Genomic DNA, 25,942 nt, shown 5'->3' on the forward strand with positions numbered 1-25,942 from the left:
CAGACACTCGTACCTTATGGATGGAACTAGGTAGACCGGAACATGGAGGAGCCCGGCTTTGGGTTGCTGCCTGCTATGAACCAAGCTACCCATCCAGGGTCACCTCTCGCCCAAAGAAGTACGGAGGACTCTCTGTCGAGATTCATGAACTCCATTCTATCTCGTGCTCTCCAAGGGACTTCGACACTGAAGACGATGCTGTTCGAGCTTCCATAGGCGCATCTTGACATTTCAAGTAGTATGGATTGACCAACTCTGGTCAGTGGACGCTAAAGAGTGATTATGATATTTGACGGCATACCCTCGGCCAAAATTCCTTTGGCGCATTTCCAGAGCTCAGGCCAAACTTGGAGATACGAGCACATTTGACTTCAAGTCGCATTTGGGCGTTAGAATGTCCTTGACAAGGTGCACTACCTAGTGTCAACGTCTTTGGGCTGGTCACTCACTGGTTGCTGTACCTGAGTGCATTGTTCAATGACAATACCTCATTTTTTTGTCTCACGTTGCTGGAGTATGGCCATTCCTTTCTTTACCTGGATGCATTTCGTGAATGAAAGGCCGAAACCTCTCCCTAGGAAGAGACGAGAGCTGAAGTTTTTCATAAATACAATTGACCGCTACTTGTTTCTATGTAGCTTCCCATTCTTGTCCTGTCTATTTGTGTAACTTGAGTTAGGCAGGTACAGACCATGATTTGTGCTCCTCCCTCGCCCGTGAGCCACAACCTGTGGACAGATTGTAGTTTCAGTACTTAAGCAGAGTTGGCCGCTTGTCTGGTGCCAATTTATCAGATTGTAATTGTTCTTCCAAGCAAAAGATGGAACTCCTTGGAAATGTAGCGACAATGATTCATCGCAAAGCAAAAATAAGGTGATGGTCAGCAAAGAGAAGGGCTGCTTGATGTGGCCGTCACCTTCCATGTGTCGCGAGAGCCTGATGTGCAACTTGCAAGGTACCTATCTACCTACGCCTAGAAGGTCCCGCCATCTCTGGCTGTCTCCACTTTCGTCTCTGGTGCCTCAGGTACCTTGGTGCCCTGATTATTCGTTCTGGTAGGTAGGTACCTATTCTCCTTGAGCTTGAGCCACATGGGCACCAAAGACCTCGCATTGCACCGGCACCCCACCCCGCACCTATCATCTCGAGGATCTATCTTATCGTCCAAAAGCTTCTGCCAGCACCTTATCCTCAACCACTCTGACCGGCGAGTGCTGTCCTAGGTAGGTAAGCCAGAGAGACCCAGAGAGGTATGCCTTGGGTCTGTCACGCAAGTAGAAAAATTATGTAAAGGCAGACATCCAATGCTCATCTAACACCTCTCTTCAGACTCAATCCAGCTCTTTTCACTCCCGAACATCTTTCACCTGCGCATCGCCCTTCTACCTACTTTTCGCCAAGCGCCTTGAGGTAAGGTACATAGTCAAGCTATCGTAGCTACACACCTTACTAGGTACCTTACTTATCTCATAACGCGAGCCAAGATTTACCGGAAGCTCAAAGGTTCCATTTCTCACAGACGGGAGCTACAACTCCCAACACTCCCACCACCCAAAGGTAAGGTACATGCCCTGCTCCTCCAAATCTTGCACCAAAGCAGGTACCTAGGTCTCTGCCATTCTTCCTCATTACCTCATCTCTCTTCCCCCCAATCTGTTCGTCTCCAAAACAGACGAGTCCCCCCCTCCCCCTCCAAAGCTCTTAGCTCTAGTGGATTCACGTCCTCCACGCCTGCACCGCGTCTCTTTTAAGTACCCGAAAGGACCGACGTGCAACCCCTGCTCCCTCCCCAAAAAAGCCCACCTTCGACACGCCGCCGTGTGCTTTCCATTTGACGTTCTTGCTGCGTTAGACCTCAGCCTGCACGTTGCTATCGTCACTGTCACCCTCACCTTGGCATCTTAGCGCCGACCTCCCCGACTTTTTCACCTTACCTTCTCTCGCCTTTGCTTTGAGGGATCAAGCTGCTGCAGCCTGATCACCATCTGTTATCCACTTCTCCAAGAGAAAAAAAACAACCCCCCATCATCACTACGCCAACATACCTCCATCGCGGCTCCAATCATCACTACCAGCCTACAAAAGAACCCACATGCTAATTTCGACCAGCTGCTACCGAGTCGTCTCTCGCGCCCGAGTGACGTCTCTGGAGCTCCAGGACCCGCGCTGCAATACTTCATTGCATCAACCAGATGGACCTACCAACAGGATCCTCGGAAGCACCAGATCGCGCGGTCTCCTCAGAGCCTAGCTCAACGAGGCCGAACCCCTTCACCGACGGCGACGATTCTTCTAGGAAACGACGCCGAACGTCCATGTCTGGTGGCTCCCGGAGCCTCTCCGTCGACAGTACCAAAGCGAGCATCGATACCTCGAGCTCACCAGCGGCAAACCGCCCCGACGAAGCTGCCACACAAGACTCTGCCATGAAGATAGACACACATTCCTCTACCCCGCAAACACCAGAACGGCAGTCGACAGTTCGAGAGCCTCCGACAGAACCTTCCTCTAGCCGGGTCACGATAAACCTACGCAATGCCACCCAGCCCGATCCTCTCTCCTCCTCTCCTGTCTCGCCGACACCCCGGACCATACCAGACCCACCAACTGAACTTTCGGAAGGTGTGAAGAAGAGCGTTGAAGACCTGGGCGAAGTCGACATGGCGCAAGCTCCTATCGAGATCACAGATACCCCACCTTCTTCGTCGTCAAGCCCACAGAGCCCCGAGGTCGAGGTGGTTGCAATAACCGACGATGACCAGGATGCTCCGTACGACGACGATGTCAGTATCATTCGCGAGGATGCTGCATCCTTCGACCCTACCCCCGATTTTCCGTACCACGAGGCTCACGAGTCACTTCCTGATACTGTCACGAAGCTAGTTCAATATCTAAGTTCCCGTGAGTGCTGTGCAGCTCAAGCTCAAGCTCAAGAAAGCTTGTACCGGTCTAACTGAGTATAGAAGCGCCCCCGGAAGAAGCTGTGCTAGAGTCTCTGTATGCCTGGATGGTCTCATACGTCAAATACGTTGGCCTTGTTGGTGGCAGGGTCGCCTACGAGTCTCAAGTGGCTTATCACACCTTTTGGCACATGTTTCCCGAAATCGCCTGGGCTTTGGCGACTAGAAAGTAAGTACTCTGATTCGTCTTATTTAAATGATTACTTACTCACACATCTTCTTCAGACATCCTATCCCACTGGAAACACGGCAAACGATTGGCCAATTTTTTCACGCCTATGCCAGGATGACCGCTCATTTTGTCGAATTCGATTTCATCACAGCTCAGGCTTTTCAGATGTCTCCAGGCGACGAGCGGCGTCAGCCGGAATTTCTTCTCTTTCGCTTTTTGCAGCCCTTGACGTCATTCGCTAAGAGAGAACATAGCCGGGCTCAGAACGGTCAAATACCCGACGAAGAGCTGCTCAGCACTGACATGCTGAACACTTTCCAGGCGGGAATCGGTGGTATCAAAGGATTGATCAAGCTAGCTCAGATACACTTGAGCAATGCGCCGAGATATCAACATTTGATGGACGTACTCGCGCCGATTTGCAGCGTTGCTGCACATATCCTTCAAAAGGTTGTTCAGGGTATCCACCGAGAAGCCTCCCCCCAGAGCCTAGAGATGGCGAAAGTAAGAGTGGCGGACGGTCATTTGCTGTACAACCTAGCTTCCAACGCGTTTTCCGCAACGATCGAAAACAAGGTAACTCAGCTCTCAAACGACACGACAACAAATCTCATTCATTCGCTTTCGGAGGTTTTCAAAATCTGCCTCAACGGTGAACACAGACTGGCCACAGAGCGCCTGAGAGCGTACCAGCAAAAACACCCTGAGTTGCCCTCCAAATTCATCCCAGAGGCCATCTCGCTGGAATGGCGACTTGGAATATACGGAAAGCTCATCACGTCGAGTCAGATGCAGCTGCGTGTCCTGGCAGCATCGAACATGTGCCATGATCTGGTTACCTGCTGGAAGAGGTACAGCGACAATGAAGATGAGGAGTGTAAGCAGTTTTTGAATTACGTGGCCGAGTACCTTCTTCGAACCAAGTTAGTCGACTACATCTTGGGACCGACATGCCATCCCGAAATCACAGTCGAGAGCGGTAATATCGTCGGGTTCCTGGTCGTTACTCGCCTATATCGTAGCGGGCAAACCGATCTGCTATGGCAGACCATCACCACTGCTCAAGATCCACGAGTTTCAGAAGCTTTGATTCGCATGACAACGGGCATCACAAACTTGTTCTCCAAGGAGGAGCTGCACTACTTGTGCGAGAAGATGCAAACCTTGCCCATCGAGAATTTCACCGCATCTTTACGGGGTCTTTGCGACCAAAGCCTGAAGTCTCTTCAGCACAAAACCCAAATTGCGGGCGAGTCGCAGAGCGTGCTGCCGTTGAGTATCTGCATCCGACTTTTGCGAGAATCCTCGATATATGTTTCGGATTCGGTCGTTGCTTACCCAGACGTTCATCACTTTGCAATGAACAAGTTCAGAGAACTAGTGAGAGACGGTATTGAACCCGAAGTGCGGAAAGAGATCTACTTCGACTGCATCAAAGATATCGCTGCAAAGACATCGACGACATTGGGCACTTTGTCATGTCTCTCAATGGCATTACGGCCTGCTGTGGCGTCCGAGCTACGAACCTTGACGACAGACCATAACTTGACATCATTGGTTATTGACGAACTTGAGCATGCGATTGAGCAAGGGAAGCACAATGGCATCAGAAGGACCCTCGGCGGGGCGGTCAACCATTCTCGAAGAGATCTCATTACCAATATCCTGGCTTACGAGCCGTCAACAGTCACATCAGACCTGGGTCCACGCCTTTGGGATATGCTTGTGGGCCATGGTGCAGCGAGTCAAGACGATCGGGACGACGGCTGGAAGATTTTGAACTCCCTCCCCAAAACAGCATTTGGCAACCCTTTCCTATTAGTCTGCTTCAGCGACTACCTACCGAATCTTCCCCGCAATTGTCTCTGCGGAGGAGCATTGGAATTCGTCAGAAACGCCGTTCTTCCCCGTGTCAATGACATCAATGATATCATACTGGATGACGTTGAGAGTCTCGCGCAGAGCGGAGTTGAACAGCTTTGGCGCATGATTCTTGACGCTGAAGATGGAGTTATGGTTGCCAAAGACCTGCCATTCGTGGATGCTGCGATTCAGACGCTCGTAGGTGACATCTATGTCGATAGTAAGTCTATTATGGCATACCCTCATCACAGAGCTTGCCAGGTTCATCTGGGCCTCGTAAATCGATGCCTCGAGCAGATGCTAGACGCTGCGAAGCGGCTGGAGGCTTCCGACGGCAGCAAGCCTAGCGACGATGAGTCTATGGCTATCATATCAACCGAGGAGCAGACTCTGGAACAAGAGCGAACTTTTAGCCGATCTCTTGCGGTTCTGCGGCACTTTATGAAAGCTCACCAAGCCAAGGACCACTTCTCTGCTCCCGACCTCCGCGCCTTGACACCTGGCTCGCCGAGTATAGCCGAAGGAGAGTCAGCTGAGCTCAAAGTCCAGTCCTTCGATGGGAACAAGCAGACAGACATCATTCCTCTCGAAGTCGGACGGCAGAATACAGCCGCCTCCCTTTTAGCCACCATCAGGCAAGCAACGGGCTTCGATAACTACCGCATTTACTACCGCGGCCACCCGTTTGCGCCCAACGAAAATAACGTTTGTCAGTCTCTCGAAGATTTGAAGATCCACGATGGTCTCATCCTGGTCAAACGGGAGGAGAACGGTACAGCCATGGCGTCTAGAATCAAGCCAGGTGCCTCCCTCTTGGAAATAGAAATCCTGGGCCACTTCGAGCAGCTTTGGGACTATTTGAGTATGAAAGAGGTCATTGCCACAGAGGTTTGCACTCGAATTATCCAGGCCTGGTTTCAATGAGCTAACTCAGTCACAGATGCACACGTTTCTCACGGGGTTGCCTGCCGATACACACATGTTGGCTACCTTCGATTCGTCAGATGCCTCATATCGACAAGTTTTTCCTTCGGGCCAGCCATTCAAGTCGCTATATGCCCTGTACGCCATGACGGAGTACATAGGAGCTGCCGGCCGTCGACTGACCGAGGCTGCGGCGACACTTACCGATGCCGTTGATGCAGATGTTGACGCGTATCTAGACGCGCTCGTCAGGGTGAGGGCGCTGGTTGTGGCGGCGATCTCCGATCGTGAAATCCTTGGTGACTGTGCCTCTGGAGCTCTCCAGAACCGCCTGACTTACAACTTCATGAACGTCTACGGACTGACTTTCAGAGGTGAGTTGCGGAGATCTTTAAGACTTGGACAATCTAACGTCGCAATAGACCCTGATGTCGACGAGATCGATGTACGGCCCAAGCCGGTAGCTATGGCGCCTGCAGACCGCCTCATCGAGATTCTTCGGTCCGCGGTGTCTGCTCCTAGCCACAGCGGCTTGATTCCCCTCATCGCATCGACTTTTTCGGCCATTCTTCGAAGCGCAGCCGTCGACTCTGCCTTCTGGATGTCTCTGAAGGCGTTGCCTGATCTCGAAGAGTTGATGGGAATCTTACTCCTCGATGAACCGTCAGATGCAATTCGTGCAAACGTCGCCAAGCTATTGGAAGAAAGAGTCATCGTGCCCTACGAGTACGTATTACATACTAGAGAGCATCTGCCAAGCTCTGACACATCGAACAGGTCCAACACGAATACCAACTCGTTCTGCGCATTCCTGTGGCCAATGTTGCACCAACTGATAATCAGAGCAGCAAAGTCTCCCAAACAGTGTCAGCAGGTGTTTGACTTGTCGCTCGTCCTGCTACATCAGATGGCATTCGATGAAGCTGCCGTTGTGGACATTCCTGCTTTGGCCAGCGACTGTGGCAGGCTCCTACTCGAGCACGATTCTACCGAGGTAAGCAGCGCTGCGACGGACTTTTTAGATTAATGTGCTGACCATGTCAAGCGACTCGGGCAAGCCGGGACCGAAGATGCTGTGGCCAATGGTTTAGTGAGACTTATCCAGAGTTGCCTTGACGAGGGATCGGACGTGGATTTGGAAAGCAGCCTTCCAGCGTAAGTGAATAACAGGGTACCATGCAAAACTCCGCATCGATACTGACTATCAACGCAGAAACCTTGGCCGAAAGCTGTTCTGGAGACACTTGTTTCCGCAACCAGGGCAGCATAGCCTGAGTTCGATTCGAAATTTTCTCCTGTCGACGAATACTAGAGGAATTCTTGCCGAGATCATCTTCGACCTAGTTCGCGATCGAGACTACGAGTTCCTCGCTTTGATAGAAGCTCTTGAATCGCTGGTTCCGTTTGATGAGTTTGATAACGGTTTGCTCACCCATTCCTTTGGTACTGAGGGGCGCGGCTTATGCAGAAGGACAGATCCATATCTCTACGAATTACAGCCTTCATTCGACAGGATGTCTGCCGTGAGGGCTCCTTGTGGCTACGCCGGGCTCCGCAATCTATCCAACACTTGCTATCTGAACTCGCTCTTCACACAGCTCTTCATGAATACAGGCTTCCGTCGATTCATGATGAACGCCCGCATCCCAGCCCAATCGAACACCCACGGTCTGCTCAGAGAGACGCGCAAACTCTTCGCTTTCATGCAGGAGAGCTCTCGAAAATTCATCGATCCTAGCCTCCTTGTCGGGTCTATCAAGACATATGAAGAGACCGTCATCGACGTTCACAACCAAATGGATGTCGATGAATTCTACAACCTGCTTTTTGATCGCTGGGAAGGACAGCTTTCAACAGCAGATGACAGAAAAACGCTAAGATCCTTTTACGGCGGTCAGCTCGTACAGCAAGTCGCCTCCAAGGAGTGCGAACACGTTTCTGACCGACTAGAGCCATTCTCGGCGATTCAGTGCGACATCAAGGGCAAGAGCACCCTCCAAGATAGTCTCCAGGCTTATGTCGACGGGGAGATCATGGAAGGAGACAACAAGTATAAATGCTCCAGCTGCGACCGACATGTGGACGCAGTGAAGAGGGCTTGTTTGAAGGACATTCCGGATAATCTGATTTTCCATCTCAAACGGTTCGATTTCAACCTGCGGACGCTGATGAGAAGCAAGATCAACGATTACTTTTCGTTTCCAACTCAGATCGACATGCGGCCCTACACTGTTGGACACCTTGACTCTCCCTCCGAGCCTGGTGAAGAGGATATGTTCGAGTTGGTCGGTGTGCTCGTTCACGCTGGTACGGCAGAATCCGGTCACTACTACTCATACATCCGGGAAAGACCAACGGCGGCCTCCTCGGAGGCTTGGTTCGAGTTCAATGACGACCTTGTCACCCCTTGGGACCCAACCAAGATGGAAGAGTCGACTTTTGGTGGCACGGATGGGTCTCTGGAAACCGGCATAGCTTACGACAAGACGTATAGTGCATACATGCTCTTCTACCAACGGTCTTCGGTGTTGAAAGCAGAGCAAGAGAAGTTGCAGCGCCAATCTATCCCGACTCCATTGAAGGTCGAGGTCCCACTCGAAGTCATCGACCATATCAACGGGGAAAATACGTTGCTCCTACGGAGACACTGCCTCTACGACCCAAACCACTCGAAATTCGTGCTCCGGGTGTTCCAACATGCCATGATGCGAAACGGTGGGAAATGTTCTGACACACACGTCGTTGAGCAGCATGCGATGTTCATGTTCCTTGGCCACCTTGACCAAGTTGCATCCCGAACCAAAGACCTCCCCGACTTTGAAGAATATCGAGACGAGATTGAGCATGCCATTGTCAACTGTGCTAATTGCGCTGTGGACTTCTTTGATTACTTCCAGGAGAGGCACGAAGCATTCCGGCAACTTTTGCAGAGAAACCCGGACCCTGCCATCAGATACTCGATCGGCAGTCTCTTCCTCACGGCCCTGCGGCAGATCAAAACTTCTAGGCCAGAGATGTGGGGGCTGTCACAGGACGAGCTGGTCGAAGACCCTGTTATCATGCAGTGCGTTCAGCTGCTCGAGGCGCTATGGAACAATTTCCACGCTAATATCAGGTCATGGCCTGAAGTTTTTCAAACTATCCTGGCCTTTGCGCAATTGGGCACAATGGAGACTGCTGTGCTCATGGCGGAAAATTGGTTCTACAGGGTGCTACGCATTGTCTTTGCTGATGCCAACATGGACCTTCCCAGCAACTACGCTCGAATGCTTACGAACGTCATTCGTCGTATCAGCAATACGCGCTCAACATCGTACGAAATGATCATCCAGCTAATCGACCACTTCATGGACGCTCTAGAAGATGTCCTTGACGTTCACACAATCGTCGAAAGTGCCGAGATGCGATTGGATATTTACATGGAACATCAGGCGCCGAAAATGTCATGGACCCCAGAAGAGATCAACGTCTTAACCCACGAGTGGAAGCTAGACGCAGGCAGTACTTTTGTCAAAAAGCTGATCGATATCGACCAAGAGCCTGCTTACACAACATCGATCATCAAAAGGATCATTCACCTGAGCCCCGACATGGATAACAGAGTCTTCACACTCCTCAGAAATACGATAACAGGCGGCGCAGTACAGTATTCCAACGCGCCTTACATCAGAGCAGCTGCGATATACTCCCAAGAGAGCAGAAACGCAGCCAATATTCAGGCCCTCTTCCGCACGATAGCATTCCAGTGCAGGGCACTCCAAAACACGGACGGGCAGGCCTTTCTGGAGTTTTTCCGACTTGCCTATGTGCATCTGCAGAACGAAAGAGAGGAGATTCGGGCTATGCGGTATCCTCAATACGTCGAGTTTATCCCTATGTGGGCACCTCCTCTGTTGGGCTACTACGACGCAGATGTGCGACAGGGCACGGAAACCCTCCTCTGTATGTGGTTCGAGAACCATGACTTGCTCGATGATGAAGACGAGAGTTTGGCGGCTGCTATGAACGCAACGGCACGGAAGCTTGCCATGAGCTGCCTGGTATACCTTCAGGAATACTTTGTCAAGCGACGTGCTCAGGTGGCAAAGCATTCCACCGAACACCTCCAGGCCATTATTGCCAAGTGCGAACCCTTCTTTGGGGTCGATCTGGGGCTCGAAAATGATCGCCTCATTACCTTTGCAGAATACCAAAACCTCTACCACTGTAAGTAATCAAGTGTTTGACGATTGAGTCACTGCTAACACTCAATGCTAGCTGTCCTTGAGCCATTGCGCCGCATGACGGTTGAAGAATTGGAGGATGAGGGCTCCGGTATGTCTCCAGGACTCTACAGTGATTCAGACACCCTCGGCTCGGAACCGTGACGGCTGACTGAACGGCCGTCAAGACTGGGAGAATTCCTGCGGGTCCTCTGAGCAGCTGGAAAGCATTGCAGACATCAGTATGCAGGCGGCTGGCGACCTTCCAGAGCCAGATCTCCAGTGACGGAAACCCCCGGCGACCCTGACGAATTGAACGACTACGACATTACTTGTGAACATAAATGGTGCGACGTGGTAGGAAACAGGCCAACCGCGTAAGGCGTCTAGGAGACGAAGGACGGGTCCTGAAATTAGCAGCAGAGAGCGCTATACATGGACGGCGGAAGCTTCTTGCATTTACATGGCGTGTAGGCGTTTGAGGGCCCAAGGAAGGGTAAAAGTTTTCAAGTCCAGCAGATGGGCAGTAACGGCCGAAGGGACAGGGTATCATGGTCCGGTTCATACATGGCCTCTGACGAATTGCTGTAAACTGGGTCTTTTTTTTTTCTCTCTGGACGGATGACTACGAAGTAGGCGGATGCGGAGATTGCGAGGAAGTGTGTGATAGAGCCAGAAATGGGTCTTGATGCCGAGATCAGCATTATCAGCAAGCCCCTCGCAGCCGGGTCTCATAGAGAGATATCAAGTCTATGAATTATTTTTGGCACACTTGCCTAGTCGATTAGGAGTAAAGTAAAGAGCTGAGAGCTGCACAGTGACTGGTGAGATGAAGCGATGGAAGATCAAGTAGTACCCGCGGCTCTTGCTAGTGAGTGGATATGAAGACGGGTAATGTGATGATGAGCGTTCAATATAGTGATGATGCTACGGAATTGTTCCAATATTAGTTCTTTCCAAGCGGCTTAAAGGAGTACCTATAAAGTGACGGTGACGGGAGGATTATTGGGTCACTGTGGTATCCTGTGGCTCCCTCGTAGCCGCCGGGCCATGGAGGGGTCGGTCAACTTGCAGAAAGTGGAAGTCTAGGTTGGATTTCATTGGTGAGGGACAGGGGGTCGCTCAGCATGGTTGTCGGGTGGGCACGTGGAGAGATCTACGGAAGTACTCTTGGAGACAGAGATGGATTGGAAAAAGGAGGAGAAGCAAACCAGGGTCTGGGGATGGGAATTCTCTGTCTCCCTTTTGGAAATCGAGGAGGGGCATGCCAGGCCTAGATGCCGGGGGGGGGGGGGGGTTGTCTACGGAGTATGGGAATACTGCGAGAGGCCGGCGTTTATGGGGGATGATGGGTGGGTAGAGGTTGAGAATTGGCTATGGGGTGTTCAGACCCGAGGTTGGGGATGACTGGGGGCAATCGCTGTGGGAAGGGATTTTCATGACGTTGCGGCTGAAGGGCCGGAATTAGATCTCTGGTGATGACGTGGTGAAAGGTAGATGGGACGTGTAGGTGGTTGTTTCTCGTTTTTTTTTCTCGTTTGGCTGAGGGCCGCGCTGGTCGCAGGTCGCAGGTCAGCGGCCCCCCGGCGCGATGAGTGAGAAGCGAAGCACCGATGGAGGGAAGGGGGGAGGGGAGGTGAGGATGATTTTACGGAAGTGGATATTGGAGGTTGCGATTTGATGCCGAGAGGGAGGCAAGTGCCGCGATCTTGGCAATGTAAGGTACGATGAGGAGGTTTTTCTTGGAAGGGATGGAGAAAGGGGGGGATGGGTGGATTACTTGTTGCTGGGCTGCGATTGATTTGGTTTACGAGAACCGTTGGTCAACGAGGAGAGGAAAGGTGTCCATCCGATGTTTTTTTTTTTTTTTTGGGAAGGGAACGACAAGTGACGTTTATGGTGTATGAGAAAAGCGAGGTCTTTTGGGGACGGGGGGGTTCAATGGGCTAGCCTAGACTTTGAAGCTCATCGGGATCGGTGCACATCGGGGACCGGCGAGCTTACAATGTTCCGGGGCGGGGGGTCTCGGGGGCGGTGCTTGGCGGGACCGTCGGCATGTTGTGGGTGTTTGAGAAAAGTACTGTGAGGGTGGGATGTGAGGTCATCTCGTGATGCCCGTTTGTTGTTGTCGGACGAATGGGTGAGAGGGAGGAGAGAGAGAGTTTCTGAAAACGTGGCGATGATTGTGCTGGTAAGTTGTAAAATCGGCGGTTTTCATCGCGGGGTAGAGGAGATATTTCTCTTGGCCGGTGTTTGGCTGGGCGAAACAGAGTTGGTGATGTTCGTGTGGAGGGGAGGGGTTGAGAAGAGTGATGGATGGGTGGACGATGACGCAGGCGACAGCTGATGAGGAGGGGAGAAGAGTACCGTGGAACCCGCGAAGCTAGTAGTCGGGATAATAGAAAAGCAGGTTTTGGCGGGTTGTTTGACGGTTTCGTGTGGTTGCTATCAAAATAGCGGGATGATGGGATGAGGCTCGGCTCACTCGGTTTGCACAACCAGACCTCTGTGCTGCTGTGCATGAACTGAAGGGGAGAGAGGGAGAGAGGGGGGAAGAGTTGAAGTGACGTGCTTCAGAGTTTCGGTGTACCACACCACTGGGAAGGTGAGGAGTTAGGTAAGGTATGCTGAGTAGGATAGAGAAGTTGGTTGTGGTTAATTACGAACAACTTCAGATGAAGGCGAGGCGCAGGCGCGGGGAAAGCTGCCGGTGAGTGGGTGGGTTGTGGTGGCGGTGGTGGAACGGAAGTTCAAGGCAAGCCAAGGTAGTTGGAGGTTCGTTTTCTCGATCCGATGTGATGTGTGAGTTGTCTGGCTGACAAGATCTTGGCAGGCTGTTTGAGCCAAGAGAGATGTAGACCGCGGCCAAAGAGGGAGAGAAGACGATGCTGGTGTGTAGTTCTCATGCGATGGTTAGGATAGGGATAGAAATCGGCCTTGGTCTCGATCGTGATACGGTATAGGATGATGGGGTGTAGTTGAGATGAGAATGTCACGAGACGCTCGGGAAAGAGCCAATATGAGGAGTTGTGGCTTTTGCGACGGATTCGAAGAAACCTTCTTTTTTTCTGCCAATGATCGACTCGAGGAGTTTACAATTCTATATTGGCCGTTTCTTGTCTCTTGGTATTATTTTGGTAGTGTTTCTTATTTGGTCCTTGCCTACCTAGTAGGTAGTCTAGTGCACCATTGTATGCATCGTCGACAAGAATTGCTTCCAACGGTGACGGACAAGAAGAGCCCAACACGCCAAGCTCCTTGGCCCCGTTTCCAGTTGCCCTCGTCACTGACTCTCCCACCCTTCTTTTCCTATCTGTATGCAACTCGTCTGTTCTTTTCATCGTCGCAATCTCGATGAGTGACCGTGAGATTGATCACCCGCCAAGCTTCTTCGTCACAGCCCGACAACATGGTAAAAGGTGGAGTGAACTCAGGGAGCGGGGAGGGGCAATTTATCTCGAGCGGCATCTCGAGACGAGACGTTGTCACTGCGAAAAGGTTTGTTTTCCTGGGGTATATTGAATTGATTGATGTTATTTTCCCGTGGCCCTACTATGTCCTGCAAGCTGAAGTCTTGTTACGGCCAACCGTCAAGTAAATTGAGCGAAGCTTAACACCTTCTCCACGTCCATTGAGAGGCATCTTGGCATCGCCATAACGGCGAAGAAATTAATTTACTTCTCGCCTGCCGCACTAGCGGTTCCCTCTTTCGGCAACCCCAATAATCCCGAATCGATCGGACTGAAGAAAAGTCCAAGAAAAAGACAGAGAAAGTAAGTGATGGTTGCACGAATTACTTTGCGGTGAGCAGTCCCGCCAGAGTTTGAAGATTGTTGTGCCATTGTTTGGGCGAAAGAGAGGGAACCCGCTTTACCTAAGTGGTTCTTTGTTCAACGTTCTCTTTTGTCGTTGGCGATCCTCGTTTACCTGTTTACCGTGACGAACGTCGGTAATGCCCCTCCCTCTTTGTTCCTGCGTTCCACAGAGAACAAAGGAGTTCGCCGTTACTGGCGGCCACGCCTCCCACGAGTTCGCCATCGCCGGCCTCCACATTGGAAACGGTCATCTCCACCCCTATTCCACCCCAGCGGGCTGGCCTCACCGAAGCGTTGGACGAGGTAAGAGAGAAGGCGAGGGTAAAAGAGAAAGAAAGAGATACCATGCGGTGCCACGCCATGCCCACGCCACGCAGTAATCTATTTTTGCGACGCTGGCGAGAACGGCGGGCCCGCGCAAGGTTCAAGCAGAAGATCCACCTGGCACCATGGGATCCTTGAGATGGGATGGGAAAATCATGGGATAGGAGCAGAGCAGAGCAGCACACCTACCACAGTACATACCTATTACTGTGTACGTAAGGTGGAAGCCCCCACAATCATCATGCACGTACCCCTGCACCGGCACACAGCGCCCACCCACGTCGATCCGAAAGTCGATCCCCGCGCTCCGTCAGAATGACACATGATTGGCCTGTCGCGGGCAGACGGCCAGTGACAGATTGCTGAAAATAGCAGCGTAGCCGCCCAGAGGGACGGGACAAGGTGACGCTAGAGCAGTGATGCAGCTGGGGGAAATTCTACGATTGGACGAAAGGTGTTGAAATCATGAATTCCACACCCAGAAGCCCAAGACGCAGGGCGGACAGACGGCTTTTTTCTTTCTTTCTTCCTTTCTCTCTCTTGCAGGATAACTCCCGTCGTTCAAACGAACTGTTGTTCAAGGGGGAAATGCACGCGCTCGCAGCGGTGCATCTGATCTGGGCCGTATCTTGGGTCCGGAGAATAAGGCAGCATTCGGAGTGGTTGATTCGCTCTTGCAATTCTGTAATCTGATTTATTTCTGGAATTCTTACCTACCCTTCGTCTTCATTTTTAGGTACGGGGACGCGGGTATGTCGTGTGATGGGAGTGCAGTAGCTTCCGTTTCCGCACTCAACTCATTTGCCTTTTCGATTCTTGATTTAGAATATGACTGAGAAAACCAGACTCCATCTCACCCAGTCCAGTCTTATGCCCAGGCAAAGGAAGAGTAAGGCAAGCTTACCGGGCGGCATGAAGTCGTACGCGTAGGTCGTCAGGTACTTCGAGCTTAGCTCACTTCACCTATCGGGGACAACGGCCGACAGCTCTCTCAACTTGAACGACCGGCCTCACAATAATTAGTATACCTCGGGTTATGGTGCTGAGTCAAGGGTTGAGAACGCGTGGTATGGCTGGCGGCACGTTTGATGACGGGCTGAGATAGATGACAGGCGGGGGCCCTCTCGGTTGCTGTTTCCAGGTTTCCCCACCCCTCTTTCTTCTGCTTCTCTTTCGCAGACACCATCCCTCACTCGTGCGAGTGTCTCCCACATTCCTTGGCAGAAGAGCTCGTTGTCGCCTTCGCGTGGATGTCACCGTCCGGGTTCTAGGTAGGTACCTGTGTGGAGGGGGCGGGAAGGCCATGATGGAAAGGTGGTGCTGCGTGCATGGCGTGTAAACTAAAGACGAGAAAACGAGGAAGATCATGAAACAAATCCTCGCCCACCAATCCATAGCTCCCCTTTTACTGAGTACTCTCTTCGCCGCCGTCCACCCTCCCCTTTGGGAACCCCTGCTTTTCTCCGTGGGTTGCCCCCTTGGGCTCTACCATGACCATGACCAAAAAGCCAGAGCCACGATACGCACGCGGCGCACCACGTCGTCCAACATTGTCATCTAGAAGAGACGGGTTTCATCTTTCTTGGGCGCTGAATGAGTAGCCCACGCACCTTACGTAGTCGACGGTAGAGTTTCCCTTGTCACATACGCCACGCCACGCCACGCCAAACCTTTTTTTATCCCACTTTTTCGATCTACCTCTTCCATGTCTCCCATCATCGTCACCGCCGTAGTATTGTAGTCATTCCATGTCCCTTTCTCACCGCATCTCTATGCGACGGGTACCTCGTGTGGTGGTCATTGTGGTGTGCATTTCCAAGGTACCTACCTCGCCGGCCGGCATCTGCGGGGTGAGGGAAAGAGACGACCCATGTCCAGGGTACCTATTCGTAAGTGTCAGTGGGGTCAACGTCCGAGGTATCTCATCCACACCTCGTGTACGAAGTACTTCGGCAGATAGCTGCTTTCCCCTTCGGGACCATAGGGACTTACACCAAAGGAGGAGGCGGCGGCCACACGCCCACCTCATTCTTCCTCTTTACCCATAAGGCTGTTTTGAGTTGCATCGCAGCAACAACGAGACGGGCTTACAAGGGGGGGCTCCTCCTGCATACGAGTGTGCTCTTCTGCGTCTTGTTTCAGATTTTTTTTTGGGTAAACCCTTTTAACCCTTTTTGGGGGGTGATACATGCACGTTTGCCAACAGGCCGGTTTTGTTGATTGATATAACATCATCCATCCTCCCCCTTCCATTCACGATGTAGAAAGTTGTTCAGCAGTAGTATTTTGGTGTTTGTGTTTTCTCAACATTCGCGCAAATCTAAGCCTGGCGCTCAGTGTCTCCTTATCACACTCTCTTCGAATAGTTCCTTTTTAAATTTGTAACTTTCATCGACCTGGCGTCACCTATTTCGGCTTTCTACTACATTGTTCTCATCGACAACGGAAAACATCTCTAAAAAAAAAGCCACACTACAACGCAATGGATCTCAAGAGTCGCATCTCGTCGCCTCTGGAGGCCGGCACCTCCATTCTCGATGTCCAGCACTTGCCGCCCCATCTCAACGAGGCTCTCGAGTACGCCTCCAAGCGCCTCGCCAGAAAGGCCCTCCACGTCACCCTGGTCGTCGCCCGCCGCGAGTACCAGCTCCCCACCCTCCTCCCTTCCTCCGCCTCCTCTTCGGCCTGCTCCTCGGTCCTCTCCTCACCGACAATGTCGCCCGTCCCGGGCTCGGCATCCAGCACCTCCTCAGTCTCGTCGTCGTCCTCCCGCTTCAACTTCTCCACGAAATCGCCCGTCTCCTCCTTCAAGAAGCTCGTCCGCACAAACACCGGCTCCAGCGTCTCTTCCGTCTCCTCCGTCTCATCGGCCGGCAGCAACGCCCCCGAGAGCTTCGTCTTCACGCCATCCTTCCTCATGGACACCAACGGCCCGAGACTGAGGTGGCCTCTGTCGCCCGGCATCCCCCTCTCGCCGCCGCCCATGACACCGTCGACGGCCTCTTCCACCATCACCGACGCCTCCGGCCCCATGTCGCCCAACCCCTTTGGCATCCGCCTCGTCCACGCCGACCTGCTCACCGACAAGCAAGAGAGGACTCTGCGCCAGACCATTGATCGGGCAGAGAGGAAGTTCCGCATTGGGTACGCTCCTTTCCTCTAACACCAAACCCCCTTCCTACAGAGCACCCACTAACACATTCTTCCCTGCAGAACCGAATGGCTTCCCCCGGTAGTAGACGGCTCCGCCTGCGGACTAACAAGCAGCCTCATCCGCCGCTCCATTGTCCAAAACGAAGTCCTCTTCGCCTCAGAAGGCCTCACCCTCGTCTCCCTCGATCGCCTCTACACATTCAAGGCCGCCCTCTCAAGCTACTCCCGCACGAACGCCCCTCTCCGTCTCGAAGACGCCGTCGACGAGCTCCGCCGTCTCGTCCTCTCTCGCGCCGGCAACAAGGTCGCCAAGGCAGACATCCTCCGCTCCTACGACTGGCTCAGCGTCACCGACGTCGCGCTCGCGGACGTCGACAAGATGTACCGCAGGGCCTACGGCGGCCCGGACAGGGTAGGCGCCATCGAGGGCGTTGGCGCTGCGGCGCAGGTGGCGAGGACGGTGAGGGAACTCGAGCGCGAGGTCGACGAGACGCTGGCTGGCACGGTAGCCGCAACAGACGACTTCATCCGCATCGCCAAACCGCCTTCCCCGCCAAAGGGCCCCGTCCTGAAGCTGCAGACAAACTTTGACGTCAGGAACATGGTGGCTGCGCCAGTGGAGGTCGCAGAGGAGGACGAGGACCTCACGGCCCGGCCGGAGCGTCAGCCGCCCGTGTCCATCTGGAGCCCCGTCTCCATCGCCGAGGTCCTGCACGAGGACCGTCGCAGCCAGTCGGGCCCGATGACGCCTAACGGCTACGACGATATCTCGCCCATCACCCGCGGTGAGTGGGGTTTCCTCATGGGACCTGCCGGTGTGGGTGGCGGTCGCACTGCCCCTGTCATGACTTGCTGAGCGGTGATTTCGTTCATTTTCTTGCTGCGTTTGAATTATGTGAAGAAGATGTAGGAGCGGTTTGGTGCATTCTTCTGTGTGTGTGTAAGATAGCTTTTTTTCCCTTTCAAGTGTTACGACCTTCACGAGTACATTCTTCTTCTTCTGGGGATACCAGGTCAGGGCAATGCCAGACATCATGTACATTACCTGCATTCAAATGGCAAAAAGGGCAAATGCCCCTAAAATTCAGACAAGAACACAAACATTCCTCATCATTAAGATCTCTCATCATTTCGGGTATCATACTTTGTGTCTCTTCTCTCTACCATCCGTACCGACTCGACGCCTCCTTTCTGTTGCTCTTCCCCTTGGCGAAGCTGTCCTCGAGAGCCTCGCGCTGATTCTGCACCTGGTTGACGAGCTGCTGCAGGCTGTGCTTGCCCGGCGCGATGGCCCGCACGGGGTTGTGGATCTGCTGCTGGCCCGCGGCGCGGATCTCCTCGTTGTGCCTGTACTCCTGGTCCGTGTTGAAGTTGATGACCCTCGACGCCGTCTGAGGCGCGGCGCCGACGTTGCCGCCCTTTTGGCGGCCGAAGAGCTCGCGCCTGGCTGCCGCTGAGAGGTTGAGGTCGTTGGCGATGGTGTCGAGAGAGTCTGACGCGTTGGGTGCCGTCGTCGGAGCCGTGAAATGTGCTTGTGCTGCGTAGTCTGCGTAGCCATTGTCCGCTGCTGCCGGCTGTTCTGTTTCGAAGAGAGGCTCGTATGTGCCGCTGGTTCCTGACGCAGCGGTTTCTGTCGATGTCTCTTCAGGCTCGATGGAGAACAGGGAGACCTTCTTTGGCGCTGGTGCGGGTGCTGGTGCAGGTGCCGCCTCCGGCTGTAGAGCCACAGTCGATGCGGGCTTTGGCGTCGTAGCTCCTGGTGGAATGGAGTTCACCGTCTTCTTCTTTGGCTTCCTGGCCACGGAGAGAGGCTTGAACATCATCGGCTTTCCCACCAGCTTGACCTCGTCCGCAGGCTTCATCCCCTCTGGTATTGATGGTTGCGCTTGGGCTTTGGGCGGGGGCAGACTGAGCCCGCCGGCCCCGGAGCCTGGCAATCCATCCGTGTTTGATCCTCCTATTTCTCTGCTGAATCCAGGTTCGGCGCCTGTCTTTAGTTGGAACGCCGGCCGCGACGAGCTGCCCCCGCTGCCGCTGCTTTGCGCCGAAGCAGCGGCCTTTGCGGCAGCGTTCTTGGGAGCTGGGAGGAAAGAGTTGAAGCCGCTGAATCGACCACCGCCGTTTCCTGTCCGCGCGCGCTTCGCTGGAGGTTCGTCGTTCTGGAGGGAGCCCTTCGAGGCTTCGGGTTGTGTCGATGGCAGACTGACGACGATCTTGCCTGGGTTCGACCGGTCGACGACTTTTTGGAATGGCTTCTTGCCTGTGGCAGTAGTCGTTGGCTTAGAGACGGTTGGCTTGACAGGTGCCTCGTCCTCTGATCCTGATGATTCCGAATAGTCTACCAGGCCCATCTTTGCTAAAGTCTAAGTCGTTTCGGTGGATATGGATTAGAGACGGAAAATGTATCGATAGCAAAGTGAAGTTAACAGGGTGCAAAGTGCACCAATGCGAGGCTGGTCGCCTAGTCCAGGGCCGTGCGTCATTGTGGTGCACGAGCCACATCTTCAACACTGCTGTTTCACAAGGCTGAGGGAGGTACGACCGCATCTCGCAGCTACCCCTCGGCGGCCAGTTGTTTCCTTCTCCTCACACTTTCCACCAAGCTTCCTTTGCCATTCTGTGAGCTGAGCTTGCAATTATGTTCTTTTCCCGATCGCGGGCGTGGCTTCTTTCGATCTGACAGCCCTTGGGATGATCTGTTACTGACCATTTCCTTTCATTTCCCGTTGACCGGTAGCTGCCCATTATGTCGGTCATTCAGAACGAAGAGTACGTGGGCATTGCTTTCTTTAAGAGAAATACTTTACTGATTACTTTCTAACAGGCTAGTCGCGTATCAGCTACGCTGCGGCTACCTCACTGAGATCGCCGATGGAGTAGGAGAGCGACTGATCACCCTTAATGAGGGGTTCATGAACTCCTCAGCTTTCAAGGCGGTCGCATGGCAAGCCAACCCCGACCTCGTCAAGCGATGTTACTCCCCTCCAATTCCAACCGCGATTGCCTCCGAATATTTCCAAGCCCCTAGACAGGCTGGAGTGACCCTTGAAGATGAGCCCGACGAAGCTGGAATGTTGACCGGAGGAGGCACCGATACGCTTGGCCCCGGTCTTGCTACAAGAAGAAGGAGGCGGCGGGAGAACCTTGAAGATGACGATAGTAGCGATCTGAGCGATGAGAGTGATGACGATGACGCCGGTCAGCGAGCGGCCCAGCAGATCAAGTTCGCCAAGATGCCCGTTCGATCGAGGGCCGGCTCCAGTCCGATTCAGTCATCGCAAATTAAGCAATCCCCAGCCATGTCTCCTCGCGCAGCCCCCGGCGCACGTCGAGGCTCGCAATCTGCGTTGGAAGTCGTCAAGGAAAGAGCACGGAGGGATACAGTGACCAGCAGCGAGGTATCATCCGAGAACGAGTTTGACGCGTCCGGGTTCCACAAGCAGCGAGAGGCTGCCAGAGCTGCGGCCAAGTCGGTGAAGCTTCAGGCTAAGATTCTGGAGGAACCTAGTCTTGGGATCAAGCGCGCTGGCACGCAGTTGCTACCAGAGGAGGAAGAGGATGACTCCGACGGATCAGATATGTCTGGCGCCTACATCGAAAGTATCGACTCGGCCTCTATTCTGGATGCCGTTGAGAACCCGGAGCCTCCCCCGCACAAGCAAGTCGTTGGAACACCTCCCCGAGAGTTCACGCGAACCTCTACTATTCGAAAGTCGCAAGCGCCACCTCGGATCTTGCAGGCTCTACCACCACCTCGTCCCATGAGCACAATTCGGCCCATGAGCATGATTCAACCTAAGAGTCTGCTATCTGCCGCTCTCAGGGCTCGGAAGACAAAGCCGAAGGTTCCTTTTGAGGGATTTGCGGCACTTTCGGGCCAGGGCGAGAACAATCCCATTGCTGTCCGCATCTACGCTGCCTTCTCTGAAAGCCCTACGAAACCGTTTGAGGTCCCCATCAGACGCATGGTGCATCATGGCGAGGGTGGTGATCGCCCCGTCACTGTGGCAGATCTCATTGGCCTGGCACTCTGGAGATACAACGAGGAAAAACGACAGCCACCTATACCTGCCGATAAAGCCAACATCAACTGGTTCACGCTGAGAATGGTGGAAGAGGACGGAGAGGTCGATGACGACTTCCCGCCCTTTGAGCGCAACAAGGCCTTGACGTCTTTCACTACAGCAAACAACCGAGCTGCCGGAAGAATGCGAGCCAACTCCAAGACTTATGATAACTTTGGATTGGTCCAAGCGAGTCAATCCGAGTACGCCGAAAACCAGAGCATCACTCCACAAGAGGAAGAAGAGCCGGCCGAGGAAGTCGATGAGGACTTGACTCCGCGCAACACTCCGCAGCCGAATCTCAACTCGTTCCTTCCCGTCGCCACAGAGCCTCGCCCGAACCCCGTCACGAATACTACCTATCGTCAACAGCATAGTATGTTCGCCGACGCACCTCAGGCGCCAGCCGCGGCGCCCAACACGAGCCGGGGTCAACAGAAGCTTTTGCGCGTACATCTCCACTCGACCGATGTGGCTCCCGGCCAGCTGGTCACGCTAGACACCACGACGGAGACGTACATGGCCGAGGTGCTGGACATGGTCTGCCGCAAGAGACAACTGGACAAGGCCAATCATGTCCTCAAGATGCCTGGCGGCGGCCCCGTCATCTTGCTTGACACCAAGGTCGCGGCAATCGGCAGCTTGTCGGATCTGGAATTGCATCGACGCCGTTTCGCTACAGACGGCCCACTCGCCATGACTGGATCCCCTGGAAGTGCTTCGCCAAAGCTTCTCCCCTTTGTGGGCGATCAGCCTGGCCGCAAGTCCAAGAAGCCGCATATCATGGGAAGTCACCCGCTGGCTCAAGAGGCCATCAAGCAGGCAGAGCTTACCAGTGCATATCACAAGGCTTGGGTCGTATGGCGTTTGCGTACCGTCCGGATGATAACACAGTCCGAAAAGCGATTCGAAATCGATGGAGAGTACGTGCACATCAAACCCACCACAAGAGATTCCAAAACGACCACGGCGCACATTTCTCAAGTAATTGGATGCAAGGTGTCTAGCAAGCACCCGAACCAATTCAAGGTGAGTTGGCACCCATATTGCCAGGCGGTCTGCCGCACGATGATCAGAAGCTGACTAGGGACTTCAATAGCTGTTTATCTACCGGGACACCGAGAGTAAGCGCTACGACTTCGAAGCCAAATCGGTGGAAGAAGCGCATGAGATCGTCAACGAACTTAAGAAGGGAGTTGCACAGGTTATGGGCTGAGCACCTTGATCACACTTCGCATGATCTGACGAATACGGGGCTGCATCACGTCTGAGCTGTCTTGTTTCCGCCACAGCGCTACGCCACGTATACACCGCCACACACACCAACTGTTGAGTGACGTTGCGGAAGAAGCGGCGTCGAACATTTGGATGGGCTGAATGAAGATCCACTCCAATTGCTGACTAGAACGGGCATCGGTTGGTCGGGATGAATCCGCCCTCTGTGCCGTATGCCGGACACGGTGATTACGCGTCACCGCCATTGTGGGGTGGGTGGCCACTCTCTCACTGCTTAAGGTGTTCTAGCAGGGAGAACTTGCTGTCGCTGCGGACTCTTCGCCTTCCTCACAATTGGGGAACGAGAATTATGTAATATGTACCACGGCCGGAGGAACCAGAGAGACAAACAGGATTGGGCCCCCTTGGGGTAGGAAATGTGGAAAGGGATTGAGGAAATGGGGATGGTCTCTTTCTGGGTGTGGGGTACATGTCCAATTAAGGTTCGCATCCTGGCTTCTGCGTCATGCAGATCAATACGATTGGAGCCGCGGGCCGGGATGCTTGGCGCCGCGGTCGCGCTCTCTGCTTTGGTCGGGCTCGGCAAGGCTAGGCACATTTCGGTTATGAAGGGAAAGTCTGGGACACCCGAGGTCTGGACACAAGGCCAGGGAGAGAGGATGATGGCACGATGGATGAGCGAGATGAGGCAATCAGAGGCCAGGGAATTGGGGGAAGGGGGAGGGGGTTGTCAGTACATGAGCTGATACTATTTTCCCTCTCAGATCCCTTTGCGGCAGGATTCCCCTTCTCTGGCCCTATCCTCTGTGCCTCTTTTGTAGCTTCGAGTACCTTAGACTAAGCAATCAAAAGAACGTATTTCAACAGAACTTGAAACGCCGGAGAGGCGGCCGCGTCAAGGCTGACTGCCTCGTCACGCTCATCTACATCTTCTGCCTGCCTGCTTACGGAGTACACTGTTTTGCCTGGCTGACACAGCAGCCTCCAAATGCTAATTCGCGGTAGTTTCCCAGGCGAGGCGCGTACAACATATGCTTATTGTTATGCCCGGTGTAACTGCTCTACGCCACTTGGGGGGAGCGAGTGGTCGGACAAAGCTCCATTTTATCCCTAATCCATGGGTGCAATCACCCGAAAACGGGGAGAACTCTGAGAAAAGACCCAAAAGTTTTTGACGGTGAACAGATATGTCCCGTATTCTTTTTCGGTGGGACGGTCCCATCGACAGGGCGAAGCCTCATTGATTTTCTGTGCGACCAAGGCGTCACAGGCTTTGTAGCGTATGCTGCTTCTAGCCTTGTCTTGCACATGCAAAGACGGTACGACATTGGCAAGGCGGCGAGCCAGCAGGTACAGGCAGGCAGGGAGAGACGCAGAGGTATAGGTAGGCGGTGCTGAGAATAAAAGTTCGAGACTTCAAGCTTTGAGCCATCTTCATTCTTGACGGGGTCTTACGTGTCTCCAAGGCGTGCGTGAGGTACGTCGTACAATACCGTCCGTGTTGACCAGCCGTGCCACACGACCGTAACTCGGTTCAAATTCCCACGAGCAAGACTTCTTCTAATCTGAGGATTTTTGAGTGTTCATCTTTTGGTCCCCGAAACCCGCAGTAGCAACACAGTAGTAGGTAGCAGGTATTCTCGAACTTGGAGACGCGCAGGGCTTGTGACACCTCGAAAAGAAGAAGAACGCGAAGACACCGAGGGTCGTCCGGTTCGCAGATTGACTTTCTAGCTTGATGGCGAGAAAACCTTCTGCATTGACCTCACCTTAATCCGAACTTTCAAATGAAAAGAGGCGACGGCGCCGTCACGAAAAAAGAAGCGTGGTTCTTGAAACGAACGGTAGGTAACCTCCATCCATGGCGGTTGGCATCCTGTGACGCAATATGATTCTCTTTCCTCTTCCTTTCCGAGTCACGGAAGTTTGGGGTGAGGAATCTGCTGATGTTGCTTTGGATTCGGAGACACACCCCCCCATCTTCATGCTAGCAAGGCTGCAAACAGGTACTCATTTCCCATGCGCTTCCTTTCCAATCTCCTCATGGCTCACAGGACTTTGCCAGTCTGTGCGCTCAAATTATCGAGACTGGATGCGCGTGCATGAAGTGGCAGCCAGACAGACGCAGGAGTTCGTACCCGTCTGCAACTGCTCGTACGTCTGATCTGAAATTCAAATTTGATTTCCACCCTTCCATACGCATCGGACTGCATTGGCGCGGGCTGTCGCCAAGGGTTTGACACCGTCAAGATTCGGAAAGGGCCAAAACTTCGAAAAGACGAGGGTTCTGCCATGGAACTTGGAGATTGGAAGACGGCACGGCGGGAAGCTTCGACTGGTCGAGACCACCACGCCTCTCTCACGCTTCTCAAATTCGACCACCCAGTAAACGGTCGAGACTCACAATAGCCCCTACCTACGACCTGTAGGAGTCTAGAGTCTGGAGACTAGCAAGCTAGGTAGCGAGCTCCCAATTTCCAACGGCCGGAACCCCAAGCAAGCAGCTCCCCGCAACCCCCCGTCTTCTCCATGGTCTAACAGACCAAGCGAAGTTCATACATACATTGATAACCAAGCTTCGAAGCTGCGAACCGGAGCGACGGGAGATGCCATCTTTTTCCTCCGTCTCATCTTGCATAATTCTTCCGGGCTCCGAATGTGATGCTAATGATGGGGCCTGCGAGTGGAACCTCCAATGGCAGGGGGGCAGCCACATTCATACGTCATAGCGATAAATCAAACAGAGGCCCACCCCCTTCCGCGGATGACGGCTCATACCATGTATGTACGCATACAGCGAAGTTCGGCTCGCGACACTGACACTGTTTAACTCTATCGTTTTGTATTGCTAGAGGATTACCGCAGTATATATAGACGCTACCCTGCCCTTAAATTCCGTACTATTTAACCTTAACTTTTTTTATAAGTTACTTATCCTTTCCTCTATTCTACCCTCTCCCTCGTTAAGAAATTATTAAAATTATAGTTTTAATAGCTTATTAATAAGCTAGTATTACTTTTAAAAATAGATAACTTATTTTTATATATAAGTACTAAGAGTTTTATTATTATAAAAATAATAATAAATATATTAAAGTACTTAAAAAAACTTTTTAATAAAATTTTAATACTATTTAAAATAGTTATTTTTAAGTTATAAAAAGAAGCTAAGGTACTATATTAATATAACCCTATCCGTTTTATTAATATTAATAATACCCTTTTTAGT

At 52.9% G+C, this 25,942-nt stretch overlaps 6 protein-coding genes across 6 annotated transcripts; 3 read left to right on the forward strand and 3 right to left on the reverse strand.

Annotated features, from left to right (window-relative positions):
* Positions 1-620: 620 nt before the first annotated feature.
* On the reverse strand, positions 621-923 carry CCOS01_02782 (uncharacterized protein; the record flags this gene model as incomplete). Its single annotated transcript, XM_060450969.1, has 1 exon — positions 621-923. The coding sequence occupies one exon, from the start codon at positions 921-923 to the stop codon at positions 621-623; it is 303 nt and encodes a 100-aa protein (XP_060319619.1).
* A 1,269-nt stretch (positions 924-2,192) lies between these two features.
* CCOS01_02783 (ubiquitin carboxyl-terminal hydrolase) lies at positions 2,193-10,407 on the forward strand (the record flags this gene model as incomplete). Its single annotated transcript, XM_060450970.1, has 10 exons — positions 2,193-2,901; positions 2,964-3,129; positions 3,186-5,883; positions 5,936-6,293; positions 6,342-6,645; positions 6,697-6,913; positions 6,965-7,074; positions 7,133-10,125; positions 10,177-10,233; positions 10,310-10,407. The coding sequence occupies 10 exons, from the start codon at positions 2,193-2,195 to the stop codon at positions 10,405-10,407; spliced, it is 7,710 nt and encodes a 2,569-aa protein (XP_060319620.1).
* A 4,900-nt stretch (positions 10,408-15,307) lies between these two features.
* On the reverse strand, positions 15,308-15,655 carry CCOS01_02784 (uncharacterized protein; the record flags this gene model as incomplete). The annotated part of the gene is made up of 1 exon (XM_060450971.1): positions 15,308-15,655. The coding sequence occupies one exon, from the start codon at positions 15,653-15,655 to the stop codon at positions 15,308-15,310; it is 348 nt and encodes a 115-aa protein (XP_060319621.1).
* A 1,087-nt stretch (positions 15,656-16,742) lies between these two features.
* CCOS01_02785 (uncharacterized protein) lies at positions 16,743-18,269 on the forward strand (the record flags this gene model as incomplete). The annotated part of the gene is made up of 2 exons (XM_060450972.1): positions 16,743-17,404; positions 17,474-18,269. 2 exons carry the CDS (start codon positions 16,743-16,745, stop codon positions 18,267-18,269), a joined length of 1,458 nt encoding a protein of 485 aa, XP_060319622.1.
* Positions 18,270-18,573: 304 nt separating this feature from the next.
* On the reverse strand, positions 18,574-19,764 carry CCOS01_02786 (uncharacterized protein; the record flags this gene model as incomplete). Its single annotated transcript, XM_060450973.1, has 1 exon — positions 18,574-19,764. The coding sequence occupies one exon, from the start codon at positions 19,762-19,764 to the stop codon at positions 18,574-18,576; it is 1,191 nt and encodes a 396-aa protein (XP_060319623.1).
* Positions 19,765-20,159: 395 nt separating this feature from the next.
* Positions 20,160-22,693, forward strand: CCOS01_02787 (stress-activated map kinase-interacting protein; the record flags this gene model as incomplete). Its single annotated transcript, XM_060450974.1, has 3 exons — positions 20,160-20,182; positions 20,238-22,506; positions 22,577-22,693. The coding sequence occupies 3 exons, from the start codon at positions 20,160-20,162 to the stop codon at positions 22,691-22,693; spliced, it is 2,409 nt and encodes an 802-aa protein (XP_060319624.1).
* Positions 22,694-25,942: the final 3,249 nt, after the last annotated feature.

Source organism: Colletotrichum costaricense (genome assembly GCF_030867565.1).
Source record: "Colletotrichum costaricense strain IMI 309622 chromosome Unknown Scaffold_2.1, whole genome shotgun sequence".
NCBI classification, from domain to species: domain Eukaryota; kingdom Fungi; phylum Ascomycota; class Sordariomycetes; order Glomerellales; family Glomerellaceae; genus Colletotrichum; species Colletotrichum costaricense.